At 42.6% G+C, this 20,375-nt stretch overlaps 1 protein-coding gene across 3 annotated transcripts in view; it reads left to right on the top strand.

Annotated features, from left to right (window-relative positions):
- Positions 1-1,450: 1,450 nt before the first annotated feature.
- EPB41L5 (erythrocyte membrane protein band 4.1 like 5) overlaps positions 1,451-20,375 on the top strand; it is a 145,585-nt gene continuing 126,660 nt past the window's right edge. For all 3 annotated transcript variants that reach the window (XM_030884792.2, XM_004711880.2, XM_004711881.2), the window contains exons 1-2: positions 1,451-1,638; positions 14,525-14,629. In XM_030884792.2, the coding sequence (XP_030740652.1) occupies positions 1,459-1,638; positions 14,525-14,629 (285 nt within the window). In that variant the 5' untranslated portion in view covers positions 1,451-1,458. The remainder of the gene's footprint in view (positions 1,639-14,524; positions 14,630-20,375) is intronic.

Here is a 20,375-nt window from a genome sequence, read left to right as displayed (position 1 = left end):
TATTGCCATATAAGTATATGTATATAGGCCTATACTTCTATTTTTATGAATGAATATACTTACATACGTACACATCTATTTTTATACCTCTATCCATAGCTTTTCTTCCTAGATCTTTCCTTTTACCTTTCTCCTGCCCCACCATTATGTTTACCCTTCTCCTGCCTCTTAGTAATTCCTCTCAGCTAAATTGCTGTTGCTCCAACACCCTCAGGATCTCTACATCCTCCTCGTTGTTGATTTAAATTCCCTAGTGTTCCCCTGTCTATGCTGTTGTTTGCTCACCCCTCCCTTCCTCCGCCTCCTCCTCCCCCAAGTCCCTCTGGAACCATCGGTCCCATTGCTTTCTCCTTGTTCTTGTTTCCCATACCTTACCCTACCTTATATATAGGTAGGCAAACCAACAGTAATGGAAACGATGCAAAAAGAAAGCAAGAGTTTGAATAAGAAGAGAAAATAAACTAGCAAAAACCCTGAAAAAGCATACTTCATTCCAGTTCTGTCTGCTGACCTGTATGGCTGTCTCCCCACCGGTTCTGGAGGGTCTGGGAACTGCCCTCCTAGCCTGAAGTCTGTTTTGGGGGCTCCTCAGAGACTGTGGCTTTGCTTTGCTCCCATTGCTGGTCTGTTATGTTCCCTTCTTGATTCGCCCTGCTGTGGGGGGTTCAGACCAGATTCACTCCCTGCCGTGTGTCCCCAGTCTTGTCCCCTGTTGCGGTGTGCTCCAGTGAGGGGACATCGTGTCTCAAGCTGTTGTCTGCCCCACAGCCCTCTCTGTGCCTTAGCAGCTCCGTGCAGGGCCCTCATCCTCAGGGCTTGGTGTGCCGATATGGGGTCTAGACCCTCCCTCTTTTTCCTCCTTGGTTTGCTTCCGTGTGGGCGGGCCAGCCCCTCTCCCCAGCCTGTAGGCTTAGTGTTGTCCTCTGTAGCATGGTCTGTGCTTGAGCTGCTCCACGTGGTCACGTTGCCCTCAAGGTTTGGCGTGCTGTGGTGGGGTCTGCGCTCACACGCCCATTTCTGTAGAGACATAAACAGTACCCTCCCCGGTGTGGGTTAGTGCCCTGCTCGCCCAGTGCCATCGTCTTCCTCACAGCCCCTCTTCCCCCTCCCCCTCCCAGTGTGTTAGAATGACATGCACATCTTGGGTTTGGCCTGTCTCCCACCCAACTGCCTGTACCTCAGCCCATACAGTGAGATAAGTGACTTTTCCTCCTGTGTGATGATACTTAACCTCCGTGCATTCATGCTGTGCGTGTCCTTTTGTGATTGGCTGACTCCACTTAGCATAATTTAGGAAACCCTATTAATGTAGCCAGTTTTAGTTTTTTGTTTTTGTTTTCAAATTTACTTTACCAAGACCTTCTTTTAATAGCAACCTACTAATGTGCCCAAGGACTCTACTCAACAGCACCGCTTGTCTGACTGCAGCTTTTTCTTTCTGGTTTTGTAGTGACAAAAATGCTGCGTTTCTTCCGAAGAACCCTTGGGCGTCGGTCCATGCGCAAGCATGCGGAGAGGGAGCGGCTCCGAGAAGCACAGCGAGCCCCCACACACATCCCCGCGGCCGGAGACGCCAAGTCCGTCATCACATGCCGTGTGTCCCTTCTGGATGGTACAGATGTCAGTGTGGACTTGCCGGTATGAGATCGTTATCTTTCTCTGAGTGTTCTGCTGAAAACTTCAGTATTAGGTCACCTAGGTGAGGAGAGGGCTGATACTGATACAGGTACATGCATCAGGTGATCTTAGACTAGACATACCTGGAATGATGATATTCCTCTCTGTTTTTGGTGGCAGTCTCTGGAAATATTTAAATGATAGGGCAGTTTGGGCATGAATCTTTTTTATTTTTTATTTTCCATGATTATGTGTGTTCTTTACGATGGTAGGACATAATGTATTCTGAAATCCAGTGGAATTTTCATAATCCCTGTTGGATAATTATTGAAGCATATGAAATATTTTCAGAATGATAATGGTGCTTATGTCTATACTGTAAGCATTGTAAGTATCCCTGGTGGTGGATTGGGCAACCCACTGAACTGCTAATCACAAAATCTGCAGTTCGAATCCACCAGCTGCTTCTCAGGAGAAAGAGAAGGCTATCTTCTTTGATAAAGATTTAAAGCCACAGTAACCTAAGAGAGTGGGTCCGATAGGGTCACTGAGTTAGAATCGATCTGATGGCAGTGTGTTTGAGTTTGTAAGCATTTGGGAGCCCTGGTGACACAGTGTATGTAAGGTCAGCAGTTTGAATCACCAGCCACTGCTCGGGAGAAAGAGAAGGCTCTCTACTCCCTTAAAATGTTACAATCCTGGAACCCCACAGAGGCAGCTTTACTCTGTGTGGCAGGGTTGCAATGCACCCGAACTGAGTCAGTGGCAATGTAAATGAGTCTTTTAGTTCTTTATACTTGTCTGTATTTTCAAAATCCTCATTTTCTCCCCAAAAAACCCCAAACCCCTTTTTAGAGTTCGGTTGTACTTGCAGAAATGTGAATGAAATGAAGTGACAAAAGAGGTTTTGCTTCAAAGTCCCAAGCTTTCATTTGCTTATCTCTTTACTCCCCATGTAATTTGCTTTATAGTTTTTTCATACACTGTAATCATTATTTTAAGACAGGCTGCTGGAATTATATCTGAACTTGAGAACTTTAAAAAAGTTTTATTTATTAATTTTTATTTTTTTGAGTTCTTTTTTTTAAAGAACAAATCACACATAATCCTAATTCACAGTGTGAATTCCAGTATATTTGAAAGCGGTTACCTTATTCTTGACAGGCTTAAATTTTTTTTTTATTTAAAAAGTTTTATGGGTTAGGGGGCATTGAGTTTCTTTTTGAGCTAATACTTCATCTTTTTCCTGAGGAGCCCTGATAATGTAATTATTAAGCACACAGCTAGCATCCAGAAGGTCAGCAGTACTAGCCCACTGAGATCAGCTCAGGAAAGGGTACAGACTCCAAGACAGTTTTCTGTTGTCACAGCGGATCCCTTTATGTTGGAATGGATTTGATGAGACACAATACTGAGCACTTTTCTTATGTCTTTGTTTTGTATTCCGAGACTTAATAACCGAGCTGCGTATTCCATGCAGTTTGATGTCAGCTGCGTCAGAGATCTTCCCTGTCCTGGACTCCTCAGTGCACTCTCATTGACATAGGTGTCGGTGTAAGATGTCTAGATACCAGATAGTTTAGTACAAGTCACAGCCTAGACATTGCTACGATGGCTGTCTCACGAAACGCAGTAGTGAGGGATTAAGGAATTGGATAGTTTGTTTAGATGAATAGTCTGATTAACTGAAATATAAAATTTAAATATAATAAAATTAGCCAAAAATTGTATATTCTTCGCTCTGATATCATAGTTAAGGGTATTTGTTATGTGTATATTAAACTGGATATTTATTACAGGGTTTGATTCTAGAAAACTTTAAAGCACCTGAATTTTCTTCCTATAAATGCTTTTTGGGGGTATGCCTGAGTTTCCAGTGTGTGGCCCTTTGTGAAGGTAGTAGATTTTGTGTTCGTTTCTTATGTGGTAAATGTCTGCAGAGTTTGTGTATTATTCCATTAAAATACCATTAGGTGCTGTGGTGAAAACCTGAGGTTGCTGGGTCAGAGGCTGGAAAGAATTTCCAGAGTTACCTCATGCTTCAAGTATGAGGTCTCAGGGCTGTTGATAGAGAGGCTGATAGAGGAGAGTAGGCTTTGTAAACAGGCTTTCGGAAGAGTCAGCGTGGCGTGGAGGGAAGCAGCACTAGGTTTTGTTGCTGCTTTGAACCTTGGTTGTGACTTGGATGAAAGTGAGCCAAACACATTAGTTTTCCATTTGATAGTCTGTACATGTTTTGTGACATTCATTGCAACTCCCTCAGCATAACAGCTCTCTTCCCTTTTCTTCCTGTTTCTGCCTTCCGATCTTTGTTTTGGGACAAGGCATTTGACTTTATTTAGCACAAACAAAACTTGTACATGGGCTGTCTTTTTTTTTTTTTTTTTGCTAAACAGCCTGGCATTGGCCAACTGGGCTGCTCTTCGCAGGCTGGCTTTGCGTGAGCAGACCTGCTGTGCACGAGCAGCACTTCCAGCTCCTCGACTTGAGGCGCAGGCACGAGTGGGACCCTGGGCAGACGAGCTTGGTTTTCTCGTTTTTGCCACCTTAGCAGATGTCGAGTGTCCAGACCGAGCCCTTAATCTTTCCCACACCCTGTTGTTGGTGTGTCTGGGTCTGTCAGTTTGCTTAATTTCTACATGTGGTCTGATAGAGCTGACATACCTCTTTCTGACACTGGGTTTCCGGGGGGTGTGCGGGCAGCCGGGATGCCCGGGGGAGATGACTGCCTCCTTGGCAGGCAGCTGAGGAAGAGAGAGGAAAGGTCACAGCGTTAGGTTTAAAGTAACAGGAGAAATGGCCAATAACTAACTGGTCTCGAATTGTTTTTATACTTGCTGGGCCCAGAAATGATCACTGGTCTCTCGTGGAAGCAATTGTAGTGAAGTGTCCAGAGTTCTCAGTTTGGCTCTTTGGAACTAGAACAATTGTCTTTACAGCTCTTTAGGTGAACTTGAAAGTTAGTAACCCAAGTTTAGTTGCTTGGAAGGGAATAAAATGGGCATTTGCTATCAGCTAAGTTGTTTTACTAAAGAAATAGGCACTGATTTCTAAAAAGAAAAGCTTTTTCCATTTTTGAAAGTTCCACTTCCCAACTCATTTTGTGTAACTCTAGAAGAAGATTCAGAATTGCTTTGGAACTGCATGAAGCACGTTCTCATGTCACCTTAGGGTCAATCCACTGCCATTGAGTCGACTCTGACTCCTGGTGAATTTACGGGGAAGAGCAGGGCTCCTGAGACTGCACCTGGTCATGGAAGCAGATTGCTTCCTCTTCCTTCCAAGGAGCATCCTGCAAGTTCAAACTGCCGGCCTCTGAGGTAGCCGTCCATCGCTTAACCCAGAGCTATTCTGTAGGGTTTGAGTCACTTGCAAAAAGTCCCCGAGCCATTGCCATCGAGTTGATTTCAATTTACAACCACTCTGGAATACAGAGTAGAATCGCTTCAGAAAGGTTCCGTGGTTGTAAACCTTATCAGAAGCAGAGTGCGCCACTGAACAGCTGGGGGGGGCGGTTCAAGCAGCCAACCTTCTGGTTAGCAACCGGGTCCTTAACCACTGGGCCCAGACGGTTGTGTTGGCATTATATGAGGAATCTATCTAAGGGATTCTCTGTGTTTATCTGTTGTTTGAAACTGGACCTAAAATCAATATATATGAGGGGGCTTCAAAAAGGTCATAGAAAAAAGGGAATTAAGAGATAATGGAATTTTCCACCAGGAAACTTTTTGAAACCAGGAGTAGTGGTCACTTTCTTACTCCTTTCCAACTTGAGGGAGTAATATAGAAACCTATTTCCTTCTTTTTGTGTGGAATGGATCGCATTGCAGATGTCTCACTAAATGGCAAGGGCCTAAGGCTTCAAGGAAACAGTTCTCACTCTGCTGTTTCAGTTTTTCTTTGGAAATACCAAAGTAAACTCTCTCGGTTGTTTAATAACATAAGCTCTTATGTAATATAATAATATTTAGTAAATAGCTTGTTTTGTCAAACTTCATTATCTCCTAAATTTTAAATTAATAATGAAGTATTTGGTTAATTAACCAAGAGATAATGTGTCTTTATATCCTGCTTAGCTGGTGTAAATGCTAAAAACTTTAACTTATCTAAACAGTATATAGTTATACATTTAAATATTTTCACTTATACATTGAGTTATACTATGTATCTCATTTTTTCTGTAATTTACATTGTCCTCTAAGGAGTATGCTTGAAACGTGTTTTAGTAATCTTATATAATACCAATTTTGTGTAGATCTGAATTGGATACTGAAATTCTGATTTTAGATTTCTTCATACCGTCCTTGGTTTTAAGGGTAACTTAGACTCGAGAGCCGGAGCTGGGAGAGGCTGGTTGTCACTAGGATGAAGCTTTGATGCTGAAAGAACCATGTGAACCAAGTCTGACTTGGTTTGTATGTAATGTACAGTAACTTAATTTTGAATGAACATCTGCTTAATTAAGCAGTTTTTAGATCAAGCTTTTTTAGTGTACCTTTTCTGTAATTTCTCCCTCAACCTTAACTGCCTCTTCTTCATTAGCTTTCTTTTGGTTGGTGTGTACCTTTGCCTTCCCCTCTTGGCTTTTTTCACATGGGCACTTTCTGTTTGCGCAGCACTTAGAAAAGGCTTTACTGGGGAAGCGGAATTTTCAGGTGTTTGAATAAGTAAGTGGGAAGGGAGAAGGGCTTGTGGGTGTGAAAAGGGGGTGGGTTTGGGAATGAAGTAGAGCAGTAGCTGGGAGCGGCGAGGATAAAGTTTCCATGTTGAAAGGACAGTGAACACCGAGTATGACCATGAGAAGTAAGCAAAGACTGGGTAATGGATGATCTTAAAGATGGCGTAGGAGGACTGGCTGAATGCTGTTCTTTTGAACGTTTGCTGTGTGTTGGGGCCGATTCCACAGCACAGCAATGTGAAGGCGTTGAAAATGTTATGTAAATAGCTACTGAGGATACTGTGGGGAAAGTTTTTATTCAGAATGTACTGGGCAGTTATTATGTTTAAACGACTATCCCTTTAACTGAGGGGCTGCAGAAGTAAATTATACCTTGCTGTATGGTTAGTGTTGGACTGTTAACTTCAAAGTCAGTGATTCAAACCCACCAGCTGATCCTCAGGAATGTATGGGTTGGGATCAACTCAGTGGTAATGGGTTTGGGTGCATGACTCATTCCAGGGGGCAAAAAGGAGACTGCTACAGTAACGTAGGCACATGATGATGAGACTGCAGACTAATGCGGACAGTGAGATTGCAAAGGAAAGCATAGCACATGGATGTGAGGGAAGGATTGGCGAGTAGAAACGAGTCAAATACTTAACTCTGCATGGAGTATGTATCATGTGCTGAAGATCATCAAAGGGTACTGGGTTCTCATAGGACAGAGTGAGTAAAGAGTGAGTTGGAATGAGTGGGACGCATGTGGAAGATTGTAGAGTGTTAAAAGGAATTATTGGGGACATTTTTCCCAACTTCTTATAATCTGTTGCACATAAACTCAAAACCGAACTCATTATCTTTGAGTTGATTCCAACACAAAGCAATCCTACAATACAGGGCAGGACTGCCGGCCCCCATGGGCCCCTATCCCCACCCCCCATCCCACCCCAGGTTTCCAAGGCTGTAAATCTTTATGGGTGCACAATCTTTTCTCCTGTTAAGTGACTCGTGGCTTTGAACCACAATGACCCGCATGGTTAGCAGCCCAACATGTAACCCACTACACCACCAGAAATCTTTGGCATGTCATAGTAGGCACTTAATAAGTGTTGATTACTTGAAATCCATTCGGTGGTACTGTTGAAGAAAATCCTGGGAATCTGATTCCATAAAAAACTCTTTTATGAAAGAACCAATAAAACTCTGGATATGGGGCTTGCACTTAATTCTAAACCCAGTCTAAGAACAATTCTTGTGACACGCCCCTGCTTGATGCTTGACCTCATGAAGAGATCACTGAAGATGAGGTTGTAATAGCAAAGTGTGGTGAAGAAACTAGATGGTGCCCGGCTATCTGAGAGAATAATAGCATCTGGGGTCTTAGAGGCTTGTCTAGTCGAGGGATATGAATAGCCCTGTTATCAGACAGAACATTGTACAGTTGATCATGGCAGACATAGGTCAAAATGCCATGCCTTATCATTTGATCCCCTTTTGGACCCATTTTAAAGCGGTTTCAGTTAAAAGGAAGTGAAGGGACATACACAGGGAATCCCGTGACCCTGGACCGGGGATGTGAGTAGCCTTGCTAATGTGCAGAATATACTGGAAAGTGGATTGTTGCAGATGCTGTTAGGTTAAAATGTAGCAGCCTACCATTTGATCATCCTTATGATCCATTTACATTTTTTAATCAATTTCTGCTTTCTTTTTGACTGAAGTTTTTATGTTTTACTTTATTCTTGTTGTTGTTTTTCTTTGCTTTTTAATGCTTTTCTGTTTATGAAATCCAGGATAGGTAAATCTATAGAGATAGTAAGTGAATTGACAGTTCCTTAGGGATATGGTAGAGGAAGGTGTGTGTATGGGAGAATGGGGAGCTAATAACGATGAGTACAAGAATGAAGAAAATGTTGTAAATCTGATGATTGTAGATGATGATTGTGGTAACGATTGTACAACTCTTCTTGATTGAGCTATTGAAATGTATGATAGGTGGATTATAGCCAATAAAGCTATTAAAGAAAAGTTCTTTGGCCTCTCTGCTCCTCCTCGTGCGACAGACAGCCGCCCCTCCCATTCCTGTGCAGTCCCAGCTGCATCCCAGAGACACGATGGTGAAGGTCGGAGTGAACGGATTCGGCCGCATTGGGCGCCTGGTCACCAGGGCTGCTATCCTGTCTGGCAAAGTGGATGTTGTTGCCATCAATCACCCCTTCATTGATCTGAACTACATGGTCTACATGTTCTAGTATGTTTCCACTCATGACAAGTTCAATGGCACTGTCAAGGCTGAGAATGGGAAGCTTATCATCAATGGGAAGGCCATCTCCATCTTCCAGAAGTGAGATCCCGCCAACATCAAGTGGGCTGAGGCCGGTGCTGAGTGTGTCGTAGAGTCCACTGGTGTCTTCACCACCACAGAGAAGGCTGGGACTCACTTGAAGGGCGGTGCCAAACGGGTGATCATCTCTGCCCCATCTGTCGATGCCCCATGTTTGTGATGGGCATGAACCACGAGAAGTATGACAACTCCCTCAAGATTGTCAGCAATGCCTCCTGCACCACCATCTGCTTAGCCCCCCTGGCCAAGGTCATCCATTACAATTTTGGCATCGTGGAAGGACTCATGACCACAGTCCATGCCATCACTGCCACCCAGAAGACTGTGGATGGCCCCTCTGGGGAACTCTGGCGTGATGGCCGTGGGGCTGCTCAGAACATCATCCCTGTATCTACTGGCACTGCCAAGGCTGTGGGCAAGGTTATCCCGGAGCTGAATGGGAAACTGACTGGCATGGCCTTCCGTGTCCCCACCCCCAATGTGTCCGTCGTGGATCTCACCTGCCGTCTGGAGAAAGCTGCCAAGTATTATGACATGAGAAGGTGGTGAAGCAGGCAGCCGATGGTCCCCTAAAGGGCATCCTGGGCTACACTGAGGACCAGGTTGTCTCCTGTGACTTCAACAGTGACCCCCACTCTTCCACCTTTGATGCTGGGGCTGGCATTGCCTCAACGACCACTTTGTCAAGCTCATTTCCTGGTATGACATGAATTTGGCAACAGCCACAGTGGTGGACCTCATGGTCCACATGGCCTCCAAAGAGTAAGAGCCCCCCTGGACCACCAGCCCCAGCAACAGCGCTAGAGGAAGAGAGGCCCTCAGCCGCTGGGGAGTCTTTGCCCCTAATTCAATCCCCCAACACACTGAGAATATTCCATCCAGACTCCCTGAAGGAAGGGGGGGAGGGGCTTGGAGAACCCGACCTTGTCATGTACCATCAATAAAGTACACTGTAACCCCCCCCCCCAAAAAAAAGTCCTTTGGAGCAGTTCTATTGTATAATTCATTCATCAAAATGGGTCATTATTCATTAACTTGCCTGCATTAGGTTTCTGTGGAATGGGACAAAGCCAAATGATTGTCAACATCATTCCCAAAGTTGATAGTAACAGATTTATATGTGTATATGTCTGTATCTGTATCAGTCCATCAAGGCAATGCTTTTCCAGCCTGTCAGTAATAATACATTTGGCTTGCGTCAGAATCTGTACCCAGGATACTGTAGGTCATGTCACTTGCCTGTGATGTCGTGTTATGAAATAGCTTAGTCCTTCCTGACTAGGGTCCAGATGCAAGTTAAAATATTCCTGCTATCTTTACAAGCAGATTAAGACGTTTTAAGAGATCCTCTTGGGGACGTCAGATTTTCATTAGCCTGAGCATTGTGAATCTCGTGAACCTGCAAGTGCCTTTGCTCACTGTTGGATGCCCTCAAATTGACCTCTATTAAGGGTCAGTACATAAAACCTTGAAAAGCTTTTCGCTCTGAAGAGCCAGCTGGTAGGAGACCAGTCTCGAGTCTCCAGACATCCTTCTCGTTGGCCTTTGAAGCAAAGACAGAAATTGATGGACTATGACATTAGTTCTAGAAAGGTGTTGAAAGGAGCTAACAGGACACATTGCAGTGTGTACTAGACAGGTGTGTACAGCAGGAGACTGGCGTCTGCTTTACTACAGAAATACTTGTGTTCCTTTCATGATGGCCAATTGTCAATTTCAGCATAATGCTATTTTTTATGAAGTTTATTATTAGGGATTTAGTTATGGTAAGTATAATTGAAAAATCAAGATTTTCTCTTCATTGCCAGGAACAATTTCTCTTTTCAATAGTTAGACAGAATACATCTATTAAAATATTTTACTTGTTTTCATGGTCTTTTGGAAATTTCTTCCACATGACCGACCACTCTTTCCTTGGTCCACGTTGCTCTTAGTTTCTAAAGAGACAGATTTGCTTTTTCTTTTAGCATTTAATGGTATAATTCAGTATATTTTGCCAATATAATTTAAAGGCATCAATTCTTTTTTATTTTTCTTTATTCATAATTCAGCTTTTACATGCATATGAGGTGACTGAAAATATCATGGCTTGTCTTCAAGGCTACATCTTTGCTTTTTACCATTTTAAAGAGATTTTTTGCTGCAGATTTGCCCAGTGCAATATATTATTAGACTTCTTGACGGCTGCTTCTATGGGCATTGATTGTGGATCTAAGGAAAATGAAATCTTGACACTTCAGTCTTTTCTGTTTAGAATGCTATTCTTGATTGGTCCAGTTTTGAGGATTTTTGTTTTCTTTCTGTTGAGGCATAATCCATACCGAAGGCTTGTGTTTTCTATCTTTATCAGTTAAATGCTTCAAGTCCTTTTCACGTCTAGCAAACAAGGTTGTTTAGTTTGTATGTCCCAGTGTGTTACTGCATCTGTCTTCTCCAGACCAGAGAGGGTGTCCCGCCCCCTCCCACCGTGGGCTGCTAGCAGCACAGCAAGGCAGGCAGTTTGGAAACCACTAGCAGCCAGGAGTTGGCAGTGACTCAGTGGCAGTGGGTTTGATTGGGTTCTAGTCCTGATGCTGTGTTCTTATAGTTCAGCTTCTCGGATTATTTGTTCAGCATGCATATTGAATAAATAAAAAGATACACAATCCTGGTGTGCATCTTTCCTGTTTTTAAACCAAGCAGCATTTCTTTATTCCGTGTAAACAACTGCCACATAGTCTGTCCTCATTCCAGTGTTCTGGAATTCACATTCTTCCCTTAAAATTGCCTTGCCTAACTTCACTGTCCTTGTTGTTGCTGTCAAGTGGATTCCTGCTCAAAGGAATGCCTTCCGTTCAGTGGCATTTTTCCTTCTCCCTAAGTGCTGCTTCTTTCCAGAGCCAGGACTTTAGATCTGATCTGAGCAGTTGCTGGTTGCATGAGAAGGGATTAACTTGGCTTTCTGGTGCTTTAGGCTTTCCTCCCTAGGATTCCCCCTCCCCCATTATCCACCCTCTGGGCTTCATCTTCTCAGAGCTAAGCAAAGCTGATGTAGACCTCGGTCTGATAGTCTTCTCAATATATTCTGCAGAGAAACCCGCTCATAGTCCCGAAAGAATATGGCTGAAATAAAGTGGCAGATGAACACAAATACCTGGAAAGTTGAGTAATGAGACATAGGGAACCATTACACATCGCATTAGAAGCAAAGGCAAATGGAAACATTACACACACATTTCCGGAATGTTAAGGGTAAATATTAGCAATACTAAAACACAAAATCTTCAAAAAATTTGAAAAGAATTTAGCAGAAATAAGAGGTGTAAGTCTAATACAGTGATCACAGTTGATGGGATAACAAAATAGACTGAATTAAGATACAGGAATTAGATGGAAGGTCTTATTGAGAAACTCGCCAGGTAAGAAGGATGGATAGGGCAGAAAAGATAAACAGATAAACAGAAAAAATAGACATGACAATGCCCAGGTAGGGAATTTTTAAAGCATGGGAAATATGTGAGGAACTAGTAAAGGTCAGTTTCATTAGAGACAGATAAATCTTAGATTTAAAAAGCGTGTAATACACTCTGGAGTTACGGACAAAGCCACACCTACACCTACAGTGAAACGTAGGATGTCTGAGAAAGGTTAAAGGTTTCCAGAGGGATCAGAGAACTAGAGGGGACAAGATTCAGAATGACATCATGTTTTTCAGAAGCGGCACTATGAAATACTATTTTGTGGAATGAAAAATAACTTTGAACCTAATTTTTCCCCCAAATCATCTTATTGGGGGCTCGTGCAACTCTGATCACAATCCATATATATATCCCTTGTGTCAAGCACATTTTTATATTTGTTGCCCTCATCATTCTAAAAACATTTGCTTTCTACGTGAGCCCTTGGTATCATCTCATTTTCCCCCTCCCTCCCAGTTCCCCCCTCCCTCATGAACCCTTGATAATTTATAAATTGTTGTTATTTTATATATCTTACACTGCCTGACGTCTCCTTTCACCCACTTTTCTGTTGTCCATCCCCCAGGGAAGAGGTTATATGTAGATCCTTGTAATTGGGTCCCCCTTTCTACCCCACCTTCCCTCCACCCTCCCGGTATCACCACTCTCACCACTAGTCCTGAAGGGTTCATCTGTCCTGGATTCCCTGTGTTTCCAGTTCCTATCTGTACCAGTGTACATCCTCTGGTCTAGCCAGACTTGTAAGATATAATTGGGATCATGATAATGGGGGGGTGAGGGGTGGTAGGAAGCATTTAGGAACTAGTGGAAAGTTGTGTGTTTCATCGATAACAACACTGCACCCTGACTGGCTCGTCTTCTCCCTGTGACCCCTCTGTAAAGAGATGTCCAGTGGCCTACAGATGAGCCTTGGGTCCCCACTCTGCACTCCCCCTCATTCACAGTGATGGTTTTTTGCTCTTTGATGCCTGATACCTGATCTCATCGACACCTTGTGATCACACAGGCAGGTGTACTTCTTCCATGTGGGCTTTTTGCTTCTGGGCTAGATGGCCGCTTGATTACCTTCAAGCCTTTAAGACCCCACACTATATCTCTTGATAGCCGGGCACCATCAGCCTTCTTCACCACACTTGCTTATGCACACATTTGTCTTCAGCGTTCATATGGGGAAGGTAGCACACAGTGATAAGATTTTTTGTTCTTTGATGTCTGATACCTGATCCCTTCAACACTTTGTGATCACACAGGCTGGTGTGCTTCTTCCATGTGGGCTGTGTTGCTTATGAGCTAGATAGCCGCTTGTTTACGAACCTTAATTTTTTTTTTTAATGAACCTTGACTTTTAATCCAAAGGCATGATCAAAACCGTCTCAGACATAGGAGCCTAGGCGGTCTTTGTGTAGCCTGCAAAGACTCACACAGAGGAAGAACTCAATGGGAGGGAAGGACATCTAGGAGATGCTGAGGACATGTGTAAACTTGTTTCTTTCCATTGATCTTGCAGTTTGCTCATGGTCCCGTATTCTCATCTTCCATTTTTGTTTCTGCTGTAAAATTTATATGCAAGTGTCGTTAGTTCCACATGATTTGGGCATTAGTTTCCTGCGTGTGTTCTCATTCCAATTGCACTGTATGCTCTTCAAAAATATCATACTATTGAGAACATACAGTTCTTAACACAATAATACAGTGAACCCTCGCCACTTTGCGCTTCGACTTCCGCGGCTTCACTCTATCGCGGTTTTTGCGTAACAGCACATGCTCTGTCATTACTGCCACTGATTGGCTCATACTGTACACGCTTGATGCCATAAATAATATAATAAATAATAAATGAAAATTGTAACGTCCAAAATGTTTTACTGTATTTTCCCTTTTTTAAAAAATAAATTGGGTAATACGAGTGTAATGGTGACTAAAGGGTGTTTTTTCATGTCCTCTATGCTCTAACTACGAAAATATTCGATTTACAAATAAGGAATCCTACTTCGCGGAATTTCATTTATCACGGTAGGGTCTAGAACCGATTAACCGCGATAAACGAGGGTTCACTGTACATACATACATACATTGTGTCAAGCACACTTGTATATTTGTTGCCTTCAGCATTTTCAAAACCTTTTCTTTCTACTTGAGCCCTTGGTACAAGCTTCTTATTTTACTATATGCTATTTTAAAGACATTAAAAATTGAGGATACAAGAAAAGAATTTATATCACTTCACACAAATAATGATAGGTACTATAATTTGTTAGTTGATAGGCACAAGTTACTGTTGCCCTTAAGTGACATGTTGGAAATTACAGTATCATTCCTATCATCTGCTTTGCAGTACCTTTGAGATGGCAAGTAATGCTCTCTCTAAAATATCTTATATAACACCTTATGTTCTGATTCACTGATCTTGTAAGCTAATATTAATTTATGTTCTTGCCATTTCAGAAAAAAGCCAAAGGACAAGAGCTATTTGATCAGATTATGTACCACCTGGATCTCATTGAAAGCGACTATTTTGGATTGAGATTTATGGATTCAGCACAAGTAGCAGTGAGTAATTGGTTTTTGAAAGTGTGATATCAGAGCAGAAATGAAAGATTTCAGATGACATATAGAGTGATAAGCTGTGAAAGCCCTTATCTCTCCAAACTCAATGCTCATAGATTAGCATTACCATATATTTATTTATTACTCATATATTTTCCTTCATGAAATTTTATCTGGATATGTTGTGTAAAGGGCTTCAGAAGTTTGAAGAAAAATTCCATTATCTTTTAATTCCATTTTTCTACAAACTTATTGAAGTCCCATTGTATTTGTGGCAGAAACTGAATTTGCAAAATCTTTTTGGAAGTAGCATATTAATCGTAGCAGAGTGGTATTATGGGGAGGGAGAGAGAAAAGCAGCAATTCTGGGAGAGAGACATTATGTAGTCACCGCCTTGTGGAATAATACACAGGGAGGTTTCATACTTTCTGGGGGAAAATTCCATTATCTTACAACTGTATTTCCCACAGACGTTGTGAAGCTCCCTCGGGTTTCACAGACATTCTTAGGCTGTTTTGAGTTGTCTCCCCTCTTCCCCATCCATTTCGATTTGTTTTTTTTGTAGGGTGACATGTATGGATCCTCTGCCTTTTTTCTGCAGATGTCTACCTAGTTTTGCCAATTAGTCTGCCCAGTTAGACTGTTTATTTTCTATTTAATGGATTTCAGCCCCATGCCAAAGATCGCCTGTCCACGAGTAGATGGATTTACTCTTGGGTTCTCAGTTCTGTTCCATTGGTCTCTGTGCCTGTTGTGGTAACAGCACCAGGCGGTTTTGACACTGTGATTGTGTAGTAGACTTTGACATAGGGAAGTATAAATGTACTTCGTTCTTTTTTAGTAATGGTATTCCAGACATTCAGCGTAGTGTATTTTTGTTCTCCTTTGATTAAGGGAATTAATTTCATTTAAAAAATTTCTTTTAATGTCTAGCAGATTTTAACCAAGGTCAATTTTTAGGTACTTGATGATTTCTCCTTGTTAATTTCTACATTTATAACGACAGTGAGCATTGGAGGTGAACATATCTGACCTTTTCTGACTTCCCTGTTGCCGTGAGGCAGGATTCAGACATGCTTCCACTCTCTACCCTTCTCCACCTCTTCTGACACCAAGTGGTTCCTGCCATGACACGCTGTATCTACGCGGGTTCAGTGATTCCTTGCCGTGGCCCCACAGACCTCACCAAATACTCACAACTAAGGGGGTTGCGAGGGAAGTGAATGGGCTACCACAGGTCAGGGTCAGCAGGCAGTAAGGGTACACTCGTCACAGCAGCACTGTTCCTTAGCCAGCAGCCACGTGCCTCTCCAGTCTTTGGTCTCTCGGCCCATGGCCTTTGCCTGCAGGAGCAGGAAGCTAGCCGCTAGTCACTCCATCTCTGTCCCATGGTCTTGGCCAGATGAGAAGGTACCGTCTAGTCAGTCTCGGTGCTGCTTCTCCGAGTCACTGTGCCACAGTCTGGTGCCTCTGGGCCTGTGCCCTGTGAGACAGCTCTTGGACGTGCTCTTCCCGATGGTCCTGCGACTTTTCTCCAGGTCACAGATGGGCTCATATGCTGAGGAACGGCTTTGCTGAAGGCATGGCTCGTGTCTTAGTTGACCAGACTCCCAAAGAAAATGCAGGATGATGCCCTAAGTCCCACCCTCTACCACGGGAGTTTTAAAGATGCCGCAGGAAACAAAGGGAGTGGCTTGGTTCACACCTGCTGAGGTCAGGACTGAACCCCAACTTAATCCTGTAACAGAACTCCCTCCAAAATAAGATCGCAGGCCTAGAATCCAGAAGGATGGACAGAAATTGTGATCTGAGAAGATGATTTGTAGTGTCTCAATGTTTTAAATGAAGGGAGGCTTTCTTTGTGACCTAACATATAATTTATTTTGGAGAATGTTCCATGTGCACCAGAAAATAATATATTTTGTGTTGTTGGGTGGCATCTCTGAGGCCAAGTTGGTCGATGGTTATTTGTTGTGTAATTTCCTCCGGTTTTTAATTATTCTGCTCGTCATTGAAGTGGCACCGTAAAGCCCCTTACTGTGGAGTTGTCAGTTCTCGCTCAGATTTGTCGCAGTGTGAGTTACGTGCATTGGCACGTTCTCATTGGGTGTTGGCTTCTCCCCCCATGAGGACGTAAAGCTTCAGAACCCCACTGGGGCAGTTCTCCTCTGTCCTGTAGGGTCATTATGAGAGAAAATTCACTCAGTGGCAGTGAATTTTTGTGATGTGTCAGAGAAAATGTGTTTTTAATTAATTTGTTAGTTGTGTGTTAATTTGCTACCATAACTTGTTTTTTGTCTTCTTATATCTGGGTAGCATGGTGAGTGTGCTACGAAGCTGTTTGGCAACCAGTGCGTCTGGGTCAGTCTGCTGGCATTGGGGGTGCCAGTGTGAGTTGCTGATAGCTGGTTGTGCAGAGCAGCTGAAGGCAGGCTGGGTGATTGTTGGCTGCCATCATTCAGTCCAGTAGTGCAGGAATGGGTGATGCTACTTGCCCAAGTAAGTGGGGTATAGTTGGGTAGGGCTGAATCTGCCTATCTTCTGGAGGGAACTATGGGTGTTTTGTAGAGGGTGGGGGGGAAATGAGGGAAGAAATGTGAAAAAAAAATCACAGTATTTTGCAGTGCTAGTTGCTGTAGGAGTTGCAGCAGAAATAGAGTGCTCAGTCTAGGAACGTGTGCTGCCACACATGGAGTGTCAGGACAGATGTTACTGACCGTGCTGTGATGCAGGGGCGGGGCACCCACTTTGTGTTCTCAATAAAAAAGATAAACAGTGGGTGAAGAAAATTAACTAAAAGAAAGACCAGGGGGACGTGGAGGAGGGCAGAACTGGAGAGAGAGAGACAAAAAAAGAGAACAGTCAATTGTCACAAGTGCCGGGAACTCTGCAGGAGAGTGCTCACACCTGGCTTATGGAGAGGTGGGCCTGGGCCTGCCAAAATGAGGCCTGCTTGGCAGGGGGGGTGGGGGGGGGGCGGGATAAAAGAATAGAGAAAAGAAGCGTGGGATAAAGAGGAAGGATAAAAGAAGAGGCTCAGGGGGAAAGAACAGAGGAGAAAAGAAAAACGCAGTCCTGAGGAGAGCACTCGCCCCAAACACAGCTGTGTGGAGACTGTACTTGCCATGTGGGAGATGGCCGGGGGTGGGGTGGGGTGCTGGGAGGTTAACTTTCTTTTTGGTGTGGGATCAGGAAGACTGAAGGAGAGGAGGGAAGAAGAACATTAAAAATGTGGAGGGGCATGGAAGGTGGGCAAACTAAGAATAAGAACGAAAAAGTGGCACAGCAGTGGTGGGCGGGGTGATGCTAGAAATTATGCTTCAATTTTAGCATCTGATTCCCGATTTAAATGTTTAATTGGAATGTGTTTTAATAGAGTTAAAATAATATATATTGTTATCTAGGTCAAATTGAAGTGCCTTCAGCTAGATTACAGCAATATATTTGCATCAGTTTTCTTAGTATTTTATTTTTCTTTTATTGTGTTTAAGGTGAAAAGTTAGAGCAAATTAGGTTCCCATTTAAAAGTTTCTACAGAAACACTGTTTTTTTCTTTCTACACACATTATCTCGTGACTTGGGTTACAGTTTTCACACTGTGTTATCATTCTCATTCATTTCATTCTGGTTGTACCATTACCAGAAATCTAGTTTCCCAGCAGGTACCCTGTAACATAGTGGGTTATAAGTTGGGTTGCTGACTTCAAGGTCAGCAGTTTAAAACCACCAGCCACACCTTGGGGAAAAGATGTGGCTTTCCACTCTTGCCACAATTTACAGTATCAGAAAGCCCCAGGGGCAGTTCTACTCTGTGTTGATCAACGGCAATCACTTGAGTTTGTTTCTCTGCCTCCCTTTGTACAGAAGACCTTTTTCACGGAGGGAATTGTTTTGATTGATGGTTAACATTTCTCTGCCTTAAACTCTGCTCTGTGAAATGAAGTGGTGCATTTCTCTAATAGAGCAATGTAGGTGGTTAGAAGTAGGGATCATTAATTTAGAGTTGTTTTTACGCTATTTGGTTATAGAGCCCTGTGCGAGGGTGTATATTAGCTACTGTGTTATCACCAGAGCTCCCTTGGCGATTCTTGGTTTAGCTGTGTTTGTTATTATGTTATTTGTGTTTTAACACACCAGTTAAGTATTTCCTCTTCTGTTCCCAGATCATTAAGTTGTAATGAAATGTGGCTTTTCACAAAATTAGTGTAAAGATTGAATTTCCACCAACTCTTTGAAGCCCCCTTGTACTGGACTTCAAAAGTGGGAAATTAGAAGGGAAGGAAGAGAAGCATCTCACTTTTCACACCAAGCATCTCAGTACCTATATGTATGAAGGCCCTCCGTCTTTTTATCTTTTAATGTGACTTACAATGAACTCTCAATGACTTTGCTTCAAGGAAAATATCATCAGTGTCTGTCTCTGTGCTCTGAATTCTGCAGTCCCCGCGACTGGAATGTGGAGGAGATGAGCGAAAACAGACTCAGGAATAAGCAAACGTGGACTCAGACCTTCCCAGAAGAATGCCATTCCAACTCCCCCGCCCCTGGAGCTCTCTGTAGAATGTGGTCGACGCGTTGTCTGAGTTTCCGGTCTTTTTAAACAGAGTACAGTACTAGAAGTAGAAGAAAGATCTAAACCATGCAGGCGTACCTTGGAGGTTGTGTGAATTTGGTTTCAGCCCATTGTAATAAAGAAACTGTTGCAATGAAAGAATGACACGCGGCTTTTGGTGTCCTAGCGCATATAAGAGGTGTTCTGTGCCCTAAGCGTGTCGGTTAAGTTGCAGTAGCATTATGGAAAAGTTTGAAGCATAATGAAAATGACCAACATGTGATGGACACACAGTGAGCACGTGCTGTAGGGAAATGGTGCTTATAGACATGCTTAATTCAGAGTTGCTACAAATGTTAAATTTGTAAAAAACACAGCTCTGAATTACAGTAGAATGGTTTTATGATTTTGGAATAGTGGACTGGGTGGTGGATAGATTTGGTTTTCCTAAGTAGATGGCTTTCCTCCGCATTTTTCAGATTGGGATGTGTAACATTTTCTACCAATATGTGAAGTTCTGTTCTTCCCTGCACTTTAAGATTCCCTGGCATTTGTAGATTGGAAGATGGTTAAAAATGTTTGTTCGTAGAAAATGTCAGTGAATCTACTACAAAGCTTCTAGAACTATTAGAGGGACTTAGATAAGTTGCAAGAAAGAAGCACACACAAAAATCAGTTGAGTTACTATGCATTAGCAGCGAGAAATCTGAAAACTCCCTTTACAATAGCCTCTATGAGAATAAAATATCTAGAAATATGTTTTCCCAGGATGTGAAAGATTTATACAATGAAAATTATTTTTAAAAAACCCAAACTGTTGAAAAATACTGAAGAACACCTAAATTGTTACATCTTTTTTGCTCATGAATTGAAAAATAGTATAGTCAAGATGTCAGCACTACCCAAAGCCATCCACTGATACAACCCTGATAAAAATTCCAAGAACATTCTTTACAGAAATGGAAAAACTAATCCTAAACTTCATATGAAAAGAAAAATGACCTTGAATAGTTTGATTTAGAATTAAGTAGAAGGCTTCACTTTTCTTTTTTTTCTTTTTTAATCATTTTATTGGGGGCTCATACAACTCTTATCACAATCCATACATCCATTCATTGTGTAAAGCACATTTGTACATTGTTGCCCTCATCATTCTCAAAACATTTTCTTTCTACTTGACTCTTGATATCAACTCA

The sequence above is a fragment of the Echinops telfairi genome, unplaced genomic scaffold (genome assembly GCF_000313985.2).
Source record: "Echinops telfairi isolate 266 unplaced genomic scaffold, ASM31398v2 ScPeMD7_15;HRSCAF=58, whole genome shotgun sequence".
Classification (NCBI taxonomy): Eukaryota; Metazoa; Chordata; class Mammalia; order Afrosoricida; family Tenrecidae; genus Echinops; species Echinops telfairi.
Note: the sequence above shows the minus strand (reverse complement) of the source record. Positions and strands in the feature narration are given on the sequence as shown.